At 44.7% G+C, this 21,303-nt stretch overlaps 1 protein-coding gene across 3 annotated transcripts in view; it reads right to left on the reverse strand.

Moving 5' to 3' along the window:
- The window catches only part of LOC140716025 (cyclin-dependent kinase 16), a 56,976-nt gene that overhangs the window by 24,451 nt on the left and 11,222 nt on the right, over positions 1-21,303 (reverse strand). For all 3 annotated transcript variants that reach the window (XM_073028683.1, XM_073028682.1, XM_073028684.1), the window contains exons 5-7: positions 20,424-20,518; positions 3,136-3,198; positions 1,249-1,372 (exon numbers count right to left, since the gene is read on the reverse strand). In XM_073028683.1, the coding sequence (XP_072884784.1) occupies positions 1,249-1,372; positions 3,136-3,198; positions 20,424-20,518 (282 nt within the window). The remainder of the gene's footprint in view (positions 1-1,248; positions 1,373-3,135; positions 3,199-20,423; positions 20,519-21,303) is intronic.

Consider the following 21,303-nt stretch of genomic DNA (forward strand, 5'->3'; position numbering starts at 1 on the left):
CCAGAGCACCCTGAGGAGACTCATGCGGTCATGGGGAGAATGTACAAACTCTTTACAGACAGTGGCAGGGAATCAAACCCCTGCAGGTGATTGTAAAGTGTTATAGCATTGTAAAGCACTGCGCTAACCAATGCCTGTTCTTGATGTCCCATCCCAGTGTTTCTGGTTACTGTGCTATCGAAATGTCACTGGCTGCAGTCTACCACCACTGCAGGACTGTATGTATCCAGGACAAAGTGGTAGGCAAGGAAAATCATTGTGATCAGCACCCACCCTGCAAAATGCCTTTTCGAAAAGCTCTCTTCTAGAATGCACGAAACGGCTATTAAAAACTTCACACCATCTTACAAATTTCTCCCCCCAGGCAGTTAATCTGATCAACCATTCTAGTTAGTTCCTCTATTGAGTACTGCAGTCACTGCATTATGAATACTTTTTGTATTTAGGGTGTAAGGGGTGTCCAGGAGGGGAAGCACGTCTGGTGGAGAGGCCTGTTGCGGAAGCTCACTCACCTTTGGTCCCCACCAGACACTCAGCTCTCACAATGGCCGCAGCCACGGCGGTACACTGCTAAACCAGCTAAGGGTAGTGGCGGCCTCACACTCCAGTGAGATAGGAGAGACATGCAAAGTCAGCTCTGGCGAACTGGGCAGATGAGATCTACAGTGAGATCCAACAGCCAGAAAGGAGAGACTGCAATGCCCTGTGGTGAGCTCCTGCAACCAGGAAGACCCCACCTCGTGACACTTGTTCGTACCACCGCACTCGGACTTCTGAGGTGAAAAGAGTGGAACTGCCCAGCGCCACGGCTTTCCCACTTTAAAAACTCTCCTGCACAGGTTTCTTGTCATCGTCGGAGCTGACGGTCAACTACCACCATTTATTTATTTATTTATGCACACTTCCTGTACTTCTCTCTTTACTTTTTATTTAATTTTTAAATTCCTTATAATAATTTAACACTGTTGTTTTTCATTGCATGTTGCTCCCTGATCTGTACACCACACCAAGTTCTGAATGCAGATGGCAAATAAAGGTGACCCTTGATCCTTTAACCCCTCTGAGGATGTGCCGAACAGACGAGTGAGCGGGCCCACACTGCAACTCTGACACAGGGCTGGAGTCGCCTGTCAGCCAGATCCCCCATCACGGAGCAGAGGTGAGGGGGTATATAGTGAAGATCTGCCCCGTGCAACATGCACTAGGTGTCGGCAGTACCTGAACGGTGAAGACCCGCCCTTCACCTACCGAAGTCAGCTAGCTTGAGCTCGCCTTTCTCATTGATGAGCAGGTTCTGGGGCTTCAAGTCTCGGTGTAGCACCTTTCTGTGGTGGCAGTATGCCAGGCCACGCAGCAGCTGGAACAGGAAGAGCTGCGAGAACACACACAATATCAGTAAGCCCAGCAATACAACCCTGCTGCAGTAAAATCCACTTTTGAGTTATTTAGTTGTCCACTGTAGAATATCATTGCTAGGTCTGTCTCAGCACAGGTTAGAACCGGAGTGAAGCTCCCACTGCACCATCGTTTAACACACTTCCAGGGTCACAGACATAGCTCCCTCCACACCGTGCCATCACACATTCTCAGGGTCAGACTCAAGAGTTAAGCTCCCTCCACACTACCCTATCATACAGTCCCAGGGTCAGACACAGAGTGAAGCTCCCTCCACACTACCCTATCATACAGTCCCAGGGTCAGACACAGAGTGAAGCTCCCTCCACACTACCCTATCAGTCCCAGGGTCAGACACAGAGTGAAGCTCCCTCCACACTACCCTATCATACAGTCCCGGGGTCAGACACAGAGTGAAGCTCCCTCCACACTACCCTATCATACAGTCCCAGGGTCAGACACAGAGTGAAGCTCCCTCCACATTACCCTATCATACAGTCCCGGGGTCAGACACAGAGTGAAGCTCCCTCCACACTGTCCCATCACACACTCCTGAGGTCAGACACAGACAGGCTCCCTTGACACTGTCCCATTACATATTCCCAAGGTCAGACACAGAGTGAATCTCCCTCCACACCGTCCCATCACACACTCCTGGGGTCAGACAAAGAGTGAATCTCCCTCCACACCGTCCCATCACACACTTCCGGGGTCAGACACAGAGAGAATCTCCCTCCACACTGTCCCATCACACACTTCCGGGGTCAGACACAGAGTGAATCTCCCTCCACATTGTCCCATCACACACTCCCGGGGTCAGACACAGAGTGAATCTCCCTCCACACCGTCCCATCACACACTTCCGGGGTCAGACACAGAGAGAATCTCCCTCCACACTGTCCCATCACACACTCCCGGGGTCAGACACAGAGTGAATCTCCCTCCACACTGTCCCATCACACACTTCCGGGGTCAGACACAGAGAGAATCTCCCTCCACACTGTCCCATCACACACTCCCGGGGTCAGACACAGAGAGAATCTCCCTCCACACTGTCCCATCACACACTCCCGGGGTCAGACACAGAGTGAATCTCCCTCCACACTGTCCCATCACACACTTCCGGGGTCAGACACAGAGTGAATCTCCCTCCACACTGTCCCATCACACACTTCCGGGGTCAGACACAGAGTGAATCTCCCTCCACACTGTCCCATCACACACTCCCGGGGTCAGACACAGAGTGAATCTCCCTCCACACTGTCCCATCACATACTTCCGGGGTCAGACACAGAGTGAATCTCCCTCCACACTGTCCCATCACACACTCCCGGGGTCAGACACAGAGAGAATCCCCCTCCACACTGTCCCATCACACACTTCCGGGGTCAGACACAAAGAGGGTCCCTCCATATTGTCCTATCACGCACTCCCACGGCAGAAACGATACAGAATCAGTGTGGCATTTGCTAATTTTTCCCTGATCTTTCTCAATTAGCGCTGCCAGAATTTGCAGGGGTATTTGCTCATTGGAGTAGTGCAGAGAAGCCCATCGTGCTCAGGACACTATCACCCCATTTCCCAATGTTAATGCCAGTAACTGCAACAAGCAGGTAACCCTGAAAGCTCAAATCCCTTTCCCATTGTGCTATCGTCCCATTTCCCAGCGTTCACATTGATAACCCCAACGAGCAGGTAACCCTGAAATCTCAAATCCTTTTCTTTTGGTTGTATACTCACCTTTACATTGTGGATGTTTATGACATTCCCACAATCCTCCAAATATTGTTTCAAGTCTTTATCCTGGAAGCAGGTAACAATGGAAACAAGTGTCAGTTCAGCATAGAGGGGAGGGTATTCCTTCACAGACTTCATATGACATCAGAGCAGAGCTGGGCCATTCAGCCCATCGAATCTGCTCCACCATTCTATCATGGCTGATCAGAATCAGGTTTAATATCACTGGCAAATGTCGTGAAATTTGTTATGCGGTACATTGCAAAACGTAATAATAAAAACTGTAAATAACTGTGAGAATTTTATATATGTATAAAATAGTTAAATTAAATAGTGTAAAGAGAGAAAAAAGAAGTGGTGAGGTAGTGTTCATGGGTTCAATGTTCAATGAGAAATCAGATAGCAGAGGGAAAGAAGCTGTTCCTGAATCATTGAGTGTGTGATTTCTGGCTCCTGTACTACCTACTCAATGGTAGCAATGAGAAGAGGGCATATAATGGGTGATGGGGGTCCTTAACAATGGATTCTGCCTTTCTGAGGCATCGCTCCTTGAAGATGTCCTGGATGCTGGGGAGGCTAGCTCCATTGATGGACCTGACTGAGTTTACAACTTTCTACAGCTTATTTTGATCCTGTGCAGTGCCCCCCACACCCTCCATACCAGATAGTGATGCAGCCAGTTAGAATGCTCTCCACGGTGTTGTAAAAATTTGTGAGTGTCTTTGGTAACATACCAAATCTCCTCAAAGTCCTAATGTTGTGTTTTGCAGTTGTTGTATCTTCCTTGTAACTGCATTGATATATTGGATCCGGGATAGATCCTCCAAGATGTTGACACACTAAAATATACAGGTGTCCCGTTTTTCGAACATTCGCTTTACGACACCTCGCTGTTACGAAAGACCTACATTAGTTGCCTGCTTTCGCTAACAGAAGGTGTTTTCATTGTTACGAAAAACGGCAGCGTACGAAAAAGGCATCGTGTGATAAAAGGCAGCGCGTGCCGAGCAGCCAAGTTCCTCCCCCGGAACTGCATTCTAGCCGGCATTGCTTAAACACGTGCCTGTGAGCATCTGTGCTTTACATCGTTTATTTTGTGCATCCGTTCACAAGATGAGTTCTAAGGTATCAGACAAACCTAAAAGAGCTCGTAAGGGTGTTACACTTAGCGTAAAACTAGACATAGTAAAGCGTTTCGATTTCAGTGAACGAAGTAAGGACATAGTGAGTTTGGCTAAGGAGGCTGGGTTTGTGGAAGTTGACAAAGATGATGTTGAAGAGGTTTTGGCATCCCATGACCAAAAACTGAGAGATGAAGAGCTGATGAAGAGGAAAGGATAACAAATGAAGCCGAACGCAGTAGCAAATGGCCCCAAAGTGAAGTCGTCCAGCAACTGAACGTGAAGCAATTGTGTGAGATTTTTGCTGCGATTGACAACGCTGCAACGATTCCAGAAAGGTATGACTTTAATTTTGAAAGGGTACGTAGGTTTAGGGCATATTTGCAGGATGATTTGAGTGCTTACAAAGAACAGTATGATAGAAAAATGCGTGACTAAGCAGTTAAGCATACTGTCGTTTTTCAAGCCTTCCACATCAGCCACAGCAGACGACGAAACTCGACCTTTGGCATCGAGGCAGGCAGACATAGAAGAAGGTGACCTGCCTGCCCTGATGGAAACAGATGACGATGAGATGACACCCCAGTCTCCTCTACCTCCCATCACCCCAACCTCCAACGACTCAGCCTAACACACCATCATCAGTGTGCTCGCTGTATTCCCGATTCCGGTAAGTGAAACTACACTGGACGTACATTATTTCTACTTTATATAGGTTGTGTATTTTTATACGTTATTTTGTATGATTTGGCAGCTTCATAGCTTGAAGGTTACTGGAAAGAGTGTTTCTGCCGAGAGTGCTTGTGTGAGATTTTCGCTACGGTGGACAGTACTGCAATAATTGCAGAAAAGTATTCCTACTTTATATAGGCTGTGTATTTATCAGATCATTCCTGCTTTTACTATATATTACTATTATTCTAGGTTTTTTGTGTTATTTGCCACGATTTGGTAGGTTATTTTTTGGGTCTGCGAACGCTCACAAATTTTTCCCGTATAAATAAATGGTAACTGCTTCTTCACTTTACGACATTCCAGCTTACAAACCGTTTCATAGGAACACTCTACCTTTGAATAGCGGGGGAACCTGTACTCAGTAACTTGTATTTTTAACCTGTATTTTTCACATATGTGGTGTTAGACTCCACCTACTGGTGGCAAAGTAATATCGCCTTCTCATTCTCTGGCTAGGTGGTAAACATGTTATGCCTCAGGAATGTAGCTTTACATTGGTATAAAAGCATCAGTTTCTACAAAGATGACCATCTAGTCTTTGTCTTTTCCTAAGGTTTCCTTTAGTTTCATATGCTGTGATTCTGTTCCTTTGATTAAACTATACATAAACAATTACAAAGTAACAAGTTTTCACTCATTCTTGGATTCCTAAAAGAACCTGTGCATCGATAATTTTGGCATCATGAACAGGATGGTCATGACAGAGTTTGAAAATAATTTGGACAAAGAAGGAACTTTTAGTGCAGCCCTAACAGGAAGTAAGAACATTCTCCATTCCTGAATTGTCAGAGAATTGGTCTGATTCTGCTTCAGTACACCATCTGAGGGAGAAGAAAACTCTATTTTGTTATTTGTGGCAGATCTGTGCTAAAATATTTTGGGTTGAATCTATTTTGTGCACACTCTATTAAAATATTTTAGGCTGGCTTTATTTAATTTTTGGGTCAACTCTATTTTGGGCAGTAGGCTCTATTTTGGGTGTAACTCTGTAATTATATTCTCGGTCATAACTGGGTTGCAATTCTAATAACTATGATTGGAGAGTACTCACTCAGATAACACTGAAACTATGGCCAAAGTTGAGAAACAAGCTGCAAATTTTCCAACTGTGAGACAATCGATGCTTATTTGAAGGGTTATGAACTTGATGTGATTAACAAAAAATCCAGAAGAAATGTGCTTTTGATGTCAGGTCTTGTGAAAATTGGCTTATGAATGATGTTGAAAAGACATGGAATAAGATTCATAAAAATGTGGTCGGGAAAATCAAGAACTGGCTGGACTCTAGCAGTAGTGGAGGTGGATACAATAAGGTCTTTTAAAGGACTTTTAGATAGCTTAGAAAAATAGAAGGCTATGTGGTAGGGAACTTTCTAGAGTAGGCTACATTGTCGGCACAACATTGTGGCCCAAGGGGCCTGTACTGTGCTGTAGCTTTCTCTCTTCTATTATCAGAGCTAAGAAAATGTGAGCGTGTTGAGCTACAAGACCAAATAAATGAAGTTAAACGTAAATGAGGCAAATTAGGAAATCGAGTGTGTGAACTAAAACAAGCACATGGTAAATTGACAGAGCAAGTAAATACTTTAACTAATCATTTGTGGGTAAAGGAATAAAGGTGTAATATGCTGAAGGAACAGTAAAAAGTCTAACGAATGAATCTCAGCATTAAATGAGAGTAAGAAAACAGCATGTGAAGTAATCTTTATCGACAGGCACTATTCAGAGTTACAGTACAAAGCTGTACTGCAGAGCAGGGACCTCCGGTGGATAGCTGTATCAACAGTGATATCACTTATGTTGGAACGGAGCCAACACTAAGTACAGTCGTCCCAAAAACAGCACCACTTGGGAACTGCAACACGGATCCAACACTGACTCAACAGAGACCTCTGGCAGTAATGCCGATAAAACCTGAGGGAGTGAAAGCATGCAAGAATGACAGCAGGAATCAGGAAGCTTAACATCAACCACCAGATCCAGAAAAAAGTTGACAAATGGTCCAAAGAAATTCCACACCCTAAAAAAGGAAGTTTAAAGACTTTTTTGAAGTTTAAAACTTCAATGAATTAAGAACATATAAAATGTTGCACCCATATGAAGGCATTAAAATTTTAGCTGTCAGAAGATGGAGGGTCTTGGGGAAGGTTTAATTGACATGGTTGTAGACTGGACTCCTGTTATAACGTTTCCTATTTTGTATCACTCCTTTTTTTGTTGCTATTTTCTGTGATTTTGATCAGATAATGAATGGCACAGCACTAGATTGAACTAGAACTGAGCTGAAACTGAATATGGGTTGGTGTTTTATATTTTTGATTTTTGCTCTTTTTTCTTTTGCACATGAGGAGAGGGGCAGATGTTTTCTTTGAACGGGTTCCATTGTTTTTCTTTGTTTTGTGGCTGTGAAGAAGACGAATCTGAATTGTATACTGCATACATACTTTGATAATAAATGTACTTTGAAGTTCATTTAGATGGTCAACAACAAGTTCGATCCCCCAACTCTGAAAGAACAGCAAATTTTGATCTTTTGCACAACTTCAAGCTACAATTTCAGATGTAGTGGACAGGTGGTCAAGGTCGCAGAAATGACCAGGCCCTTCCCAGCAGCCGTTGTTTGTCTTGATAGAGTGAAAATCAGGATTACATGTTAAGTTACTAGTTGGAAATGAGCGTATTGAATTCTTACTGGATACAGGAGTGGAACTAACATGCATAACCAAATCTATTGCCCAAAAATACAATGTATCATTGATCAGCATCTGTAAATGTGCCGATGGTGCTGGAGGACAGAGAATAGAGATGATCAAAAGCAGACCAGGGAGAAATTCGAATGGCTGGTTGGGCTGTTGCCGGTGAAGTGATGGCCTCAGGAAACATGGCTCTATGTACCTAGGCTGTGGTGGCCAGTGCTATCATGTTTGCTGTTGTGTGCTGGGGCAGCAGGCTAAGGGTAGCAGACACCAACAGAATCAACAAACTCATTCGTAAGGCCAGTGATGTTGTGGGGGTGGAACTGGACTCTCTGACAGTGGTGTCTGAAAAGAGGATGCTGTCCAAGTTGCATGCCATCTTGGACAATGACTCCCATCCACTCCATAATGTACTGGTTAGGCACAGGAGTACATTCAGCCAGAGAATCATTCCACCGAGATGTAACACTGAGGTCATAGTAAGTCATTCGTACCTGTGGTCATCAAACTTTACAACTCCTCTCTCGGAGTGTCAGACACCCTGAGCCAATAGGCTGTCCTGAACTTATTTCCACTTGGCACGATTAACTTATTATTATTTAATTATTTGTGGTTTTATATTGCTATATTTCTTCTATATTCTTGGTTGGTGCGGCTGTAACGAAACCCAATTTCCCCTCGGGATCAATAAGGTATATCTGTCTGTCTGTCTGTCTGTCTTTGCACAACAGGGAGAACAGAAAGCTTTGATTGAAGCCTGTAATCTTGCAGAAAGAAGCTCAGCTAACATCTGCATTGATTCTCGAGGTGCTTTCGGTGTCGTTCATGCCTTTGGAAACTTATGGAGACGAAGAGGATTTCTTACAGCCATGGGAATTCCAATCAAGAATGGCCAACAAGAACTTAGGGAAGTCATATAGCTACCATCAGAAGTTGCAGTATTAAAATGTAAAGGTCACCCCAAAATGACCACAATGGAAAACCTTGAATTTGCAGATGAAACTGCACAAAAGGCAGAAAGGAAATAAATAAAGAAAATAAAACTAGAAGAAAACCCAATAACTGAAACGATGGAAACAAAGTCGAATGCCAATACAGATGAACATACAAGATACTCGAGAAATGCAAAATCAATGCTCAAGCCAAGAGAAGTGGTTCTGATTGGAAAATGGTGGGTTGTTAAACAACAACGGAGTATGGATATATGGCACTAGTCATAGAGTAGTAGCCACAATTCTGCAATAGTTCCTTGGGCAACTGGAGTGCAAGAGATTCTCCCAATGGTGGTGGAATCCAAATTCAAAATGCAAGCTTGACAAACAGTTGAGAGATGTATGACATGCCAGAAAACAAACCCCGGATCAATGAAGAAACTACCTCAACTAAGTACTCACGCCCCACCTGGTCTATTTTTACAAACCCCATTTCCAGAAAAGTTGGGATATTTTCCAAAATGCAATAAAAACAAAAATCTGTGATATGTTAATTCACGTGAACCTTTATTTAACTGGCAAAAGTGCAAAGAAAAGATTTTCAATAGTTTTACTGACCAACTTAATTGTATTTTGTAAATATACACAAATTTAGAATTTGATGGCTGCAACACACTCAACAAAAGTTGGGACAGAGTTAAAATAAGATTGAAAAGTGCACAGAATATTCGGTTTGGAAGACTCCACATTAAGCAGGCTAATTGGTAGCAGGTGAGGTATCATGACTGGGTATAAGAGTAGCGTCCATCAAAGGCTCAGTCTTTGCAAGCAAGGATGGGTCATGGCTCACCCCTTTGTGCCAAAATTCATGAGAGAATTGTTAGTCAGTTCAAAAGGAACACTTCCCAACGCAAGATTGCAGAGAATTTAGGTCTTTCAACATCTACAGTACATAATATTGTGAAAAGATTCAGAGAATTCAGAGACATCTCAGTGCGTAAAGGGCAAGGTCGGAAACCACTGTTGAATGCGCGTGATCTTCGAGCCCTCAGGCGGCACTGCCTAAGAAACTGTCATGCTACTGTGACAAATGTAGCCACCTGGGCTCGGGAGTACTTCAGAAAAGCATTGTCACTTAACACAGTCTGTCGCTGCATCCAGAAATGCAACTTGAAACTGTATTACGCAAGGAGGAAGCCATACAGCAACTCTATGCAGAAACGCCGGCGAGTTCTCTGGGCCCGAGCTCGTCTCAGATGGACCGAAAGACTGTGGAACCGTGCGCTGTGGTCAGATGAGTCCACATTTCAGCTAGTTTTCGGAAAAAATGGGCGTCGAATTCTCTGTGCCAAAGATGAAAACGACCATCCTGATTGTTATCAGCGAAAGGTGCAAAAGCCAGCATCTGTGATGGTATGGGGGTGCATCAATGCCCTCGGCATGGGTGAGTTGCATGTATGTGAAGGTACCATTGACTCTGAGGTGTATATTAGGATTTTAGAGAGACATATATTGCCATCAAGACGACGTCTCTTCCCGGGACGTCCATGCTTATTTCAGCAGGACAATGCCAGACCACATTCTGCACGGGCTACAACAGCGTGGCTTTGTAGACACAGAGTGCGTGTGTTTGACTGGCCTGCTGCCAGTCCAGATCTATCTCCTATTGAAATGTATGGCGCGTCATGAAGAGGAGAATCAGACAACGGAGACCATGGACTGCTAAGCAGCTGAAGTCTTATATCAAGCAAGAATGGACAAAATTTCCAATTGCAAATCTACTACAATTAGCATCCTCAGTTCCACAATGATTAAAAAGTGTTATTAAAAGGAAAGGTGATGTAACACAATGGTAAACATGCCTCTGTCCCAACTTTTGTTGAGTGTGTTGCAGCCATCAAATTCTAAATTTGTGTATTTTTACAAAATACAATTAAGTTGGTCAGTAAAACTATTGAAAATCTTTTCTTTGTACTTTTGTGGGTTAAATAAAAGTTCACGTGAATTAACGTATCACAGATTTTTGTTTTTATTGCATTTTGGAAAATTTCCCAACTTTTCTGGAAATGGGGTTTGTACATCTACAAGCGGACTCCATTACTTTACCAAGGTGCCAAAGATGTCCTAACAGTGGACAAATTTCCAAGGTGGGTGGAAGCAGGAAAAGCCACTGCCACGCCAACAGCCAAAACTGATCCAGGACCACATTCCTCGATGGGGATTGCCGTGCCACATCGACTCTGACCAAGGAACACAATTCACTTTGTCAAGAATTACGTCGACTGATGAACAATGAATGGTTTTTTCAGTGTCCACATCATCCAGAGTCATCAGGACAATTTGAAACAGTGAACTACATCATCAAACAACACTAAATATCACGAGGAAGTCACACCTTGGCCTACAGCTCTTCTATTGGTTTTCTGCAACATCACAGCAACCTCAAACAAGAAAGCAAAACTGAGTCCATCTGAGATGGTGACGGAACAACCAGAAGCTATCAATCTCAGAGAGGCTGATAAACACGTTACGGCAGATAGCTTAGTTAATTATTTGTGAAACAAGCCCGAGCTGCTCAGTCTATTTCCCAACAGGTTTTTGCTGCTTGGAGTGGTCCATCAGATGCAGGACACACCCTGGTTTCTGGTGAGTAGGTCGTGGTCAAGAAACCACATAAGGAACCACCGGGAGTGCAGTGGGAAGCTCCTTACCAAGTACTGTTAATTACCATTTCAGCAGTCATGGCAGAGAGTAAAAATAAGTGGAAACAAGCCAGCCACTGCAAGCAAGCCAAAGTGACACCAGATTAAGACAAGTGCTATGAGAATACTCCAAGAAAGTTGATAATTATTGGACATTACAAATGTTATTTTGATGTTTGTTGTTGTTACACGTTTACCTACTTCTCCTACTGATATTATACAAAAGAAGTACTTTTTGATGACTCTTAAATAAATAGTTTAAGTTTTTCTACCTCTGAATTTTCAGATGTAATGATCTAGAATCAAAGAAGGGATTGTTGGAATCAGTTGTCTTATGTTTTTAATAAGGTATTAGTTGAATTAATAAATTTTTCAGCAAGATTGAATTTGAAGTTAGTTTACTAACACAATTTGTATTTTTAACCTGTCTTTTTCACATGTGGTGTTAGACTCCACCTACTGGTGGCAAAACAATATAACAGTTATATAATGTTAAACACATTGGCTCAGTGTTAAACAATCTAGGCTTGTATGTGTTCTATAGGCCCTTTGCTTATCTCAGGAATGTGGCTTTATCCTGGTATAAAAGTGTTGGTTTCTGCAAAAATCACCATCTTGTCTTTGTCTTTTCCTGCTCTTCCCTTTAGCATCACATGCTCTGCATCTGTTCTTTTGTTGAAACTTTAAATAAGCAATCATAAAGCAGCATTTTCACTCATTCTGTGCACTGAAAAATCACCAAATCCAACAAGGCACTTCACCCAACCAGCACATGCTGTCCAAGATGCCTGCCTAACCACAAGAGATTCTGCAATTGCTCTGAAATCCAGCACAGGAACTGCCCTTCAGCTGACAACATTGGGCTACACTAATTAAATTCATCCTGTCTGCCCATGCAGTGTCCACATCTCTCCATTCCCTGCACATCTGTGTGCCTGTTTACGAGCCTCTTATCATCCTTGGAAGGGTGTTCCACATACACATCACTGAGTTAAAAAAAAATTGTCTTGCACATTTCCCCCTCTCACCTTAAACGCATGTCCTTTAACAATAAGATACCATCTGTTTACTCTATCTGCCTCTTACAATCTTATAAACATCTCTCAGATCTCCCAGCCTCTCCACTCCAGAGAAAACAACCCAAATTTGTGCAACCTCTCCTTGTAGCACATGGTCTCTAATCCAAGCAGCATCCTGCTGAATCTCATAGACACAAGAGTGCAGATTCTGGAAGTTCAGAGCAAAACACACAATATGCGGCAGGAACTTAGCAGGTCAGGCAGCAGCTATGGACAGTCGACGTTTCTGGCTGAGGCCTTTCTGGAAAGGAAGAGGGTAGAAGCCAGAATAAGATGTGGGGGGGGGGGGGGGGGGGGGGAGCTGGAAAGTGAGAGGTGAAGGGCAGCTCGGACTAAGAGAGATGACAGGGTGACAGGCAGATCAGGCGAAGGGCTGAAGCAAAAGAAATCTGATCAGAAGAGAATGGACCATGGGAGTAAGGGAAGGAGGTGGGGCTTCAAAGGGAGATGCCCCATCCACTGAGAGCTCCTTCACCTTCTGCATGTCAAAATTGCCCCTCAGGTTCCTTTTAAATTTCCCCACTCTTGCCCTTGATTTTTGAATCCTGGAAAAAATTGCACCCTATTATGCCCCTTGTGATATTCTACACCTCCGTAGGATCACTCCTTAGTCTCCTATGCTCCAATAAATAAAATCTTAGCCTGCTCATCCCAATACAGATTAAAGAAAGATTAGCTTTATTGTGCAATGAAACATGGAAACATACAGTGAAATGGACTTCTGTGTCAACGACCAACACAGTCCGTGGATTGTGCTGGGGGAAGCAGGCACGTGTTGTCACGCTTCCAACAACTCACTAACCCTAAACTGTCGCTCTTTGGAATGTGTGAGGGGAAACTGCAGCACCCGGAAGAAACCCACACATTCATGGGGAGAACGTACAAACTCCTCACAGGCAGCGGTTTGAATTGAACATATGTCACTGGCACTGTAACGTGTCCTGGCAACATCTGTGCGTGAAGGAAAACTTCAGATGGAGTGAATGGGAAAGAGCAATAATTCTCGATTATTACATCCGCCTATCTTTGGCCTCAGGCGTCTTCTGACCTTCAGTTAAAGAAATCTACATTTCCTTACGATAGAGGAGGCCATAAGTGAACACTAGATCTTATTTCCCCACTAATTTTCCCTATAACCTATTCTAGTAACATTCTTATCAAGTCCCCTCAAATTCTATGCTCACCTACACAATTGGGCAACTTACAGCAACAAATTATCTACTAGCATAAGAATTAGGAGCAGGAGTCGGCCATCTGACCCATCGAACCTGCTCCACCATCCAATAAGATCATGACTGATCTGGCCATGGACTCAGCTCCACCTGCCCTAGAACCCTAGAACCCCCGGTGTGCAAAAATCTATCTAACTGTGTATTAAATACATTTCATGAGGTATCCTCTACGGCTGGGTAGAGGGGCGGGGATATGTCTCTACCAAAGGAGGTATAAGGCTTCCCTCCATTAACCCGCAGGTCACCCTTGGGCAATATATAGCACCTACCCAGCCACCCCGCACCCCCCCCCGCCCCGGCACCCAATTGGGCCGCGTGAAGCCATGGGGGCAGGTGGTGGATGGTTGTATGAGGAGCAGGTGCATATCACGTCCTGGTTATGAGACCACCAACGCCAGGCAGACAATCTCTGAAGAGTATTGATGATGGCTGGGGTCACCCGCCTTGTAAAGACACTGCCCAGAAAAAGGCAATGACAAATCTCTTCTGTAGAAAAATTTGCCAAGAACAATCATGGTGATGGGAAGACCATGATTGCCCATGTCTTACAACATGGCACATAGCAAACGAACGAGCCACCACTGCTCCCCCAATTCCACAGATTCACTACTCGCTGAGAAATTTAGTTCCTCCTCATCTCTCTCCTAAATCTATCCCCTGAATCTCGATACTACATCCTCTAGCTTTTGTCTTACAAAAACAACAGTGGAAACAACTTTCCTGTTGATGTATATATTTGTATAAGATCCCCTCTCATTCCTCTGAATTTCAGCAAGTACAGTCCCAGGTGACTCAATCTCACTTCACAGGATAACCCACTCATCTCCAGAGACAACCTGGTGAACATCCTCAGCACTGCCTCCAAAACCAGTATATCTCCCCTCAAGTAGAAACATACATAGAGACCTACAGCACAATACAGGCCCTTCAGCCCGCAAAGCTGTGCTGAACCTTAGAACTACTATTTTACAGCCCTCTATTTTTCTAAGCTCCATGTACTTATCCAGGAGTCTCTTAAAAGACCCTATCATTTCCGCCTCCACCACCGCTGCCGGCAGCCCATTCCACACACTCACCATTCTCTGCGTAAAAAACTTACCCCTGACATCTCCTCTGTACCTACTTCCAAGCATCTTAAAACTATGCCCTCTCGTGCTACCCATTTCAGCCCTGGGAAAAAGATCCACATGATCAATGCCTCTCATTATCTTATACACCTCTATCAGGTCACCTCTCATCCTCTGTCGCTCCAAGGAGAAAAAGCCGAGTTCACTCAACCTATCCTCATAAGGCATACTCCCCAATCCAAGCAATATCCTTGTAAATCTCCTCTGCACCCTTTCTATGGTTTCTACATCCTACTTGCAGTGAGGCGACCAGAACTGAGCACAGTGGAGTCTGGCCAGGGTCCTATATAGCAGCAACATTACCTCTCGGCTCTTAAACTCAATCCCACGATTAATGAAGGCCAATGCACCGTATGCCTTCTTAACCACATTGTCAATATACTTTGAGTGTCCTACGGACTCGGACCCCAAGATTCCTCTGATCCTCCACAGTGACAAGAGTCTTACCATTAATGCTAGATTCTGCCATCATATTTGACCTACCAAAATGAACCGCCTCACACTTATCTGGTTTGAACTCCATCTGTCACTTTCTAGCCCAGTTTTGCATCCTATCAATGTCCCGCTGTAACCTCTGACAGCCCTCCACACTATCCACAACACCCCCAACCTTTGTGTTATCAGCAAATTTACGAACCCATCCCTCCACTTCCTCATCCAGGTCATTTATAAAAATCACAAAGGGTAGGGATCCCAGAACTGACCTCCATGCAGAATATGACCCGTCTACAACCACTCTTTGTCTTCTGTGGGAAAGCCAGTTCTGGATCCACAAAGCAACGTCCCCTTGGATCCCATGCCTCCTTACTTTCTCAATAAGCCTTGCATGGGGTACCTTATCAAATGCCTTGCTGAAATCCATATACATTACATTTACGACTCTACCTTCATCACTGTGTTTAATCACTTCTTCAAAAAATTCACTTGGGCTCTTAAGGCACAACCCGTCTTTGACAAAGCCATGCTGACTATTCATAATCAAATTATGCCTCTCCAAATGTTCATGAATCCTGCCTCTCAGGATCTTCTCCATCAACTTACCAACCACTGAGGTGAGACTCACTGGTCTATAATTTCCTGGGCTATCTCTACTCCCTTTCTTCAATAAAGGAACAACATCCGCAACTCTCCAATCCTCCCGAACCCCTCCTGTCCCCATTGATGATGCAAAGATCATCGCCAGAGGCTCAGTAATCTCCTCCCTCGCTTCCCACAGTAGCCTGGGGCACACAGAACATAGAACAACACAGCACAGTACAGGCACTTCGATCCACAATGTTGTGCCAACCCTTAAACCCTGCCTTCCATATAACCCCTCCACCTTAAATTCCTCCATATACCTGTCTAGTAGTCTCTTAAACTTCACTAGTGTATCTGCCTCCACCACTGACTCAGGCAGTGCATTCCACGCACCAACCACTCTCTTGAGTGAAAAACCTTCCTCTAATATCCCCCTTGAACTTCCCTCCCCTTACCTTAAAGCCATGTCCTCTTGTACTGAGTAGTGGTGCCCTGGGGAAGAGGCGCTGGCTGTCCACTCTGTCTATTCCTCTTAATATCTTGTACACCTCTATCATGTCTCCCCTCATCCTCCTTCTCTCCAGAGAGTAAAGCCCTAGCTCCCTTAATCTCTGATCATAATGCATACTCTCTAAACCAGGCAGCAACCTGGTAAATCTCTGTACCCTTTCCAATGCTTCCACATCCTTCCTATACTGAGGCGACCAGAACTGGACACAGCACTCCAAGTGTGGCCTAACTAGAGTTTTATAGAGCTGCATCAATACCCCGCGACTCTTAAACTCTATCCCTCGACTTATGAAAGCTAACACTCCATAAGCTTTCTTAAATCCTATCTACCTGTGAGACAACTTTCAGGGCTCTGTGGACATATACCCCCAGATCCCTCTGCTCCTCCACACTAACAAGTATCCTGCTATTTACTTTGTACTCTGCCTTGGAGTTTGTCCTTCCAAAGTGTACCACCTCACACTTCTCCGGGTTGAACTCCATCTGCCAATTCTCAGCCCACTTCTGCATCCTATCAATGTCTCTCTGCAATCTTCAACAATCCTCTACACTATCCACAACACCACCAACCTTTGTGTCGTCTGCAAACTTGCCAACCCACCCTTCTACCCCCACATCCAGGTCGTTAATAAAAATCATGAAAAGAAGAGGTCCCAGAACTGATCCTTGTGGGACACCACTAGTCACAACCCTCCAATCCGAATGTACTCCCTTCACCACGACCCTCTGCTTTCTGCAGGCAAGCCAATTCTGAATCCACCTGGCCAAACTTCCCTGAATCCCATGCCTTCTGACTTTCTGAATAAGCCTACCGTGTGGAACCTTGTCAAATGCCTTACTAAAATCCATGTAGATCACATCCACTGCACTACCCTCATCTATATGCCTGGTCACCTCCTCAAAGAACTCTATCAGGCTTGTTAGACATGATCTGCCCTTCACAAAGCCATGCTGACTGTCCCTGATCAGACCATGATTCTCTAAATCCCATAGATTCTATCTCTAAGAATCTTTTCCAACAGCTTTCCCACCACAGTCGTAAGGCTCACTGGTCTATAATTACCTGAACTATCCCTACTACCTTTTTTGAACAAGGGGACAACATTCGCCTCCCTCCAATCCTCCGGTACCATTCCCGTGGACAACGAGGACATAAAGATCCTAGCCAGAGGATCTTCCCTCGCCTCATGGAGCAGCTTGGGGACTTATCCGTCCTAATGTATCCATATAACCATATAACAATTACAACACGGAAACAGGCCATCTCGGCCCTTCTAGTCCGTGCCAAACGTTTACTCTCACCTAGTCCCACTGACCCGCACTCAGCCCATAATCCTCCATTCCTTTCCTGTCCATATACCAATACAATTTTTTTTTAAGTGACAATATCGAACCTGCTTCTACTGGAAGCTCGTTCCACATAGCTACCACTCTCTGAGTAAAGAAGTTCCCCCTCGTGATACCCCTAAACTTCTGCCCCTGAACTTACATCCATCCTAATGTAAGTCACATTCCGGTGACTTACCCAATTTGATGCTTTCCAAAAGCTCCAGCACATTCTCTTCCTTAATATCTACATGGTCAAGCTTTTCAGTCCGCTGTAAGTCATCCCTACAATCGCCAAGATCCTTTCCCACAGTGAATACTGAAGCAAAGTATTCATTAAGTACCTCTGCTATCTCCTCCGGTTCCATACACACTTTTCCACTGTCACACTTGATTGGTCCTATTCTCTCACGTCTTATCCTCTTGCTCTTCACATACTTGTAGAATGCCTTGGGGTTTTCCTTAATCCTGTCTGCCAAGAACCTCTTCTGGTTCTCCTAATTTCATTCTTAAGCTCCTTCCTGCTAGCCTTATAATCTTCTAGATCTTTATCATTACCTAGTTTTTTGAACCTATCGTAACCTCTTCTTTACTTCTTGACTAGATTTCCAACAGCCTTTGTACACCATGGTTCCTGCACCCTACTATCCTTTCCCTGTCTCATTGGAACGTACCTGTGCAGAACCCCATGCAAATATCCCCTGAACATTTGCCATATTTCTTCCGTACTTTTCCCTGAGAACGTCTGTTTCCCATTTATGCTTCCAAGTCCTGCCTGATAGCCTCATATTTCCCCTGACTCCAAATAAATGTTTCCCTATCTTGTCTGTTCCTATCCCTCTCCAACTCTATGGTAAAGGAGATAGAATTGTGATCACTATCTCCAAAATGCTCTCCCACTGAGAGACCTGACAACTGACCAGGATCATTTCCCAATACCAGATCAAGCACAGCCTCTCCTCTTGTAGGCTTATCTACATATTGTGTCAGGAAACCTTCCTGAACACACCTAACAAACTCCATCTAAACCCCTCACTCTAGGGAGATACCAATCAACATTTGGGAAATTAAAATCTCCCACTGCAACAACCCTGTTATGTCTGTCCTGACGAAGGGTCTCGGCCCGAAACGTCGACAGTACTTCTCCCTATAGATGCTGCCTGGCCTGCTGTGTTCCACCAGCATTTTGTGTCTGTTATTAATACTCCTTTCCGGAATCTGTATCCCTATCTGCTCCTTGATGTCCCTGTGACTATAAAAAAAAACACCCAATAGAGTTATTGACTCCTTCCTATTCCTAACTTCCACCCAAAGAGACTCTGTAGACAATCCCTCCATGACTTCCTCCTTTTCTGCAGCCGTGACACTATCTCTGATCAACAGTGCCACACCCCCACCTCTTTTGCCTCCCTCCCTGTCTTTTCTGAAACAGCTAAAGCCCGGCACTTGAAGTAGCCATTACTGCCCCTTGCACTATCCAAGTCTCTGTAATGGCTACAACATCATAGCTCCAAGTGCTGATCCACGCTCTAAGCTCATCCGCTTAGGAGACCAGAACCACGTGCAGTAGTTGCAGCATAACCTCCCTGTTCTGAAATTCAATCCCTTTAGGAATTAAGGTAAACAGTCCATTTGCCTTCTTATAACCTTTTGGACCTGGAAACCAACCTTTTGTGATTCATACATGGGAGAGACTTCAAAAGGGACCAGAGAGATTAACTTCCTCACACAGAGGGAAGGTGCTACCAGAGGAAGGGGTCGAGGAAGGTACAATAGCAACAATTAAGAAGTAACTGGACAGAAACGAGGTCCCTGGATAGGTGAGAGGCACCTGGACAGGTAAGGAGCATCTGCAGAGGGTTCCTATCAGTGGGACGTGGAGAAGATGCGAAGAGTCAGATAGACTATGAACAAGCAACACAATACAAAATGCTGGAGGAACTCAGTGGGCCAGGCAGCATCTTTGGAAAAGAGTGTGTAGATGACGTTAGAAGACTACAGAGGACAAACCATGAAATATAATTTTAAAAAATGAACAAACCAGAGGGCCATATGGAACCCAGCTCACTAGTGGCAGCTCAATTCGACAATGGAGCCACAACTCAACCCGGTTACATCTATTCGGCCCTATCAAGAGAGGTCACCAGGATGCTGCCTGGATTAGAGAGCATATTTTATGATGATAGGTTAAGTGACCTAGGGCTTTTCTTTTTGGAGTGAAGGAGGATGAGAGGTGACTTGATAGAGGTTACAAGATGATAAGACGCATAGATTGAGTAGACAGCCAGATTTTTTTCCTAGAGTGGAAATGGCTAAAATGAGGGGGCATGATTTGAGGAAAGTATTGGGAGGGGAGGATATCAGACGTAGGTTTTTTTGGAGAGTGGTGAGTGCTTGGAACGGTGGTAGAGGGAGATACATTAGGGACATTTAAGAAACTCTTAGATAGGCATATGGTTGATAGGAAAATGGAGGGCCATGTAGGAGGGAGGGTGGGTTAGATTGATTTTGGAGTAAGTCATTGTCATTAGGTCAGTGTATACTGTACTGTTTACCTGTGCTAAATGCATTCTGAATGATATTCTATTAAATTATTTATGGTGATATATAGCTGTGTGCTATACGTTTTATGGGTGCACCGTGGAACATTGTTTTGTTTGGTTTTATATATGAAAAGTTAGAGAGCAATAAGCTTAAACAAACGAACTTAGAGGGTCTGTACTGTGCTTCTTGCTCTGTATGAAAGTGCACTATGACCTTGATTCCGCCCACCCCGTTCTATGCCTCCTCGGCAGTACAGGCTCCACTCACCAGATACTCGAAGACCAGTGTGAGGGATTTCTCTGTGTGGATGATGTCGTGAAGCGTTACGATGTTGGCGTGTTTGAGATCCTTCAGCAGCGACACTGGTGGGGAGAGAGTAGCCGGGTGTTAGAAGGAGCGACTGACCAGGAAACACCAGGCTGCACAGGACAAAGTGTGTCCAGGAAAAAAAATTCATGCCTTACAAGCTGGGACGTCATCAGTGGGTCCCTGTGGTGGGACTGCATGGAACATAGATCCCGTAGCAAGCTCAGTGTTAATGGCAGAGTGTGACTGTAGCTAGGGGTGTGCACAAGGCTACAGTATGGGACACAGAAGATCCTGCAGCGAGCGCAGTGTTATTGGCAGAGTGTGACTGTAGCTAGGGGTGTGGAGACGACTACTCTCTGGGACACAGAAGATCCTGCAGCGAGCGCAGTGTTATTGGCAGAGTGTGACTGTAGCTAGGGGTGTGGAGACGACTACTCTCTGGGACACAGAAGATCCTGCAGCGAGCACAGTGTTATTGGCAGGGTGTGACTGCGGCTAGGGGTGTGGAGACGACTACTCTCTGGGACACAGAAGATCCTGCAGCGAGCACAGTGTTATTGGCAGAGTGTGACTGTAGCTAGGGGTGTGGAGACGACTACTCTCTGGGATACAGAAGATCCTGCAGCGAGCACAGTGTTATTGGCAGAGTGTGACTGTAGCTAAGGGTGTGGAGACGACTACTCTCTGGGACACAGAAGATCCTGCAGCGAGCACAGTGTTATTGGCAGAGTGTGACTGTAGCTAAGGGTGTGGAGACGACTACTCTCTGGGACACAGAAGATCCTGCAGCGAGCACAGTGTTATTGGCAGAGTGTGACTACGGCTAGGGGTGTGGAGA

This window comes from Hemitrygon akajei, chromosome 24 (genome assembly GCF_048418815.1).
Source record: "Hemitrygon akajei chromosome 24, sHemAka1.3, whole genome shotgun sequence".
Lineage (NCBI taxonomy): Eukaryota > Metazoa > Chordata > Chondrichthyes > Myliobatiformes > Dasyatidae > Hemitrygon > Hemitrygon akajei.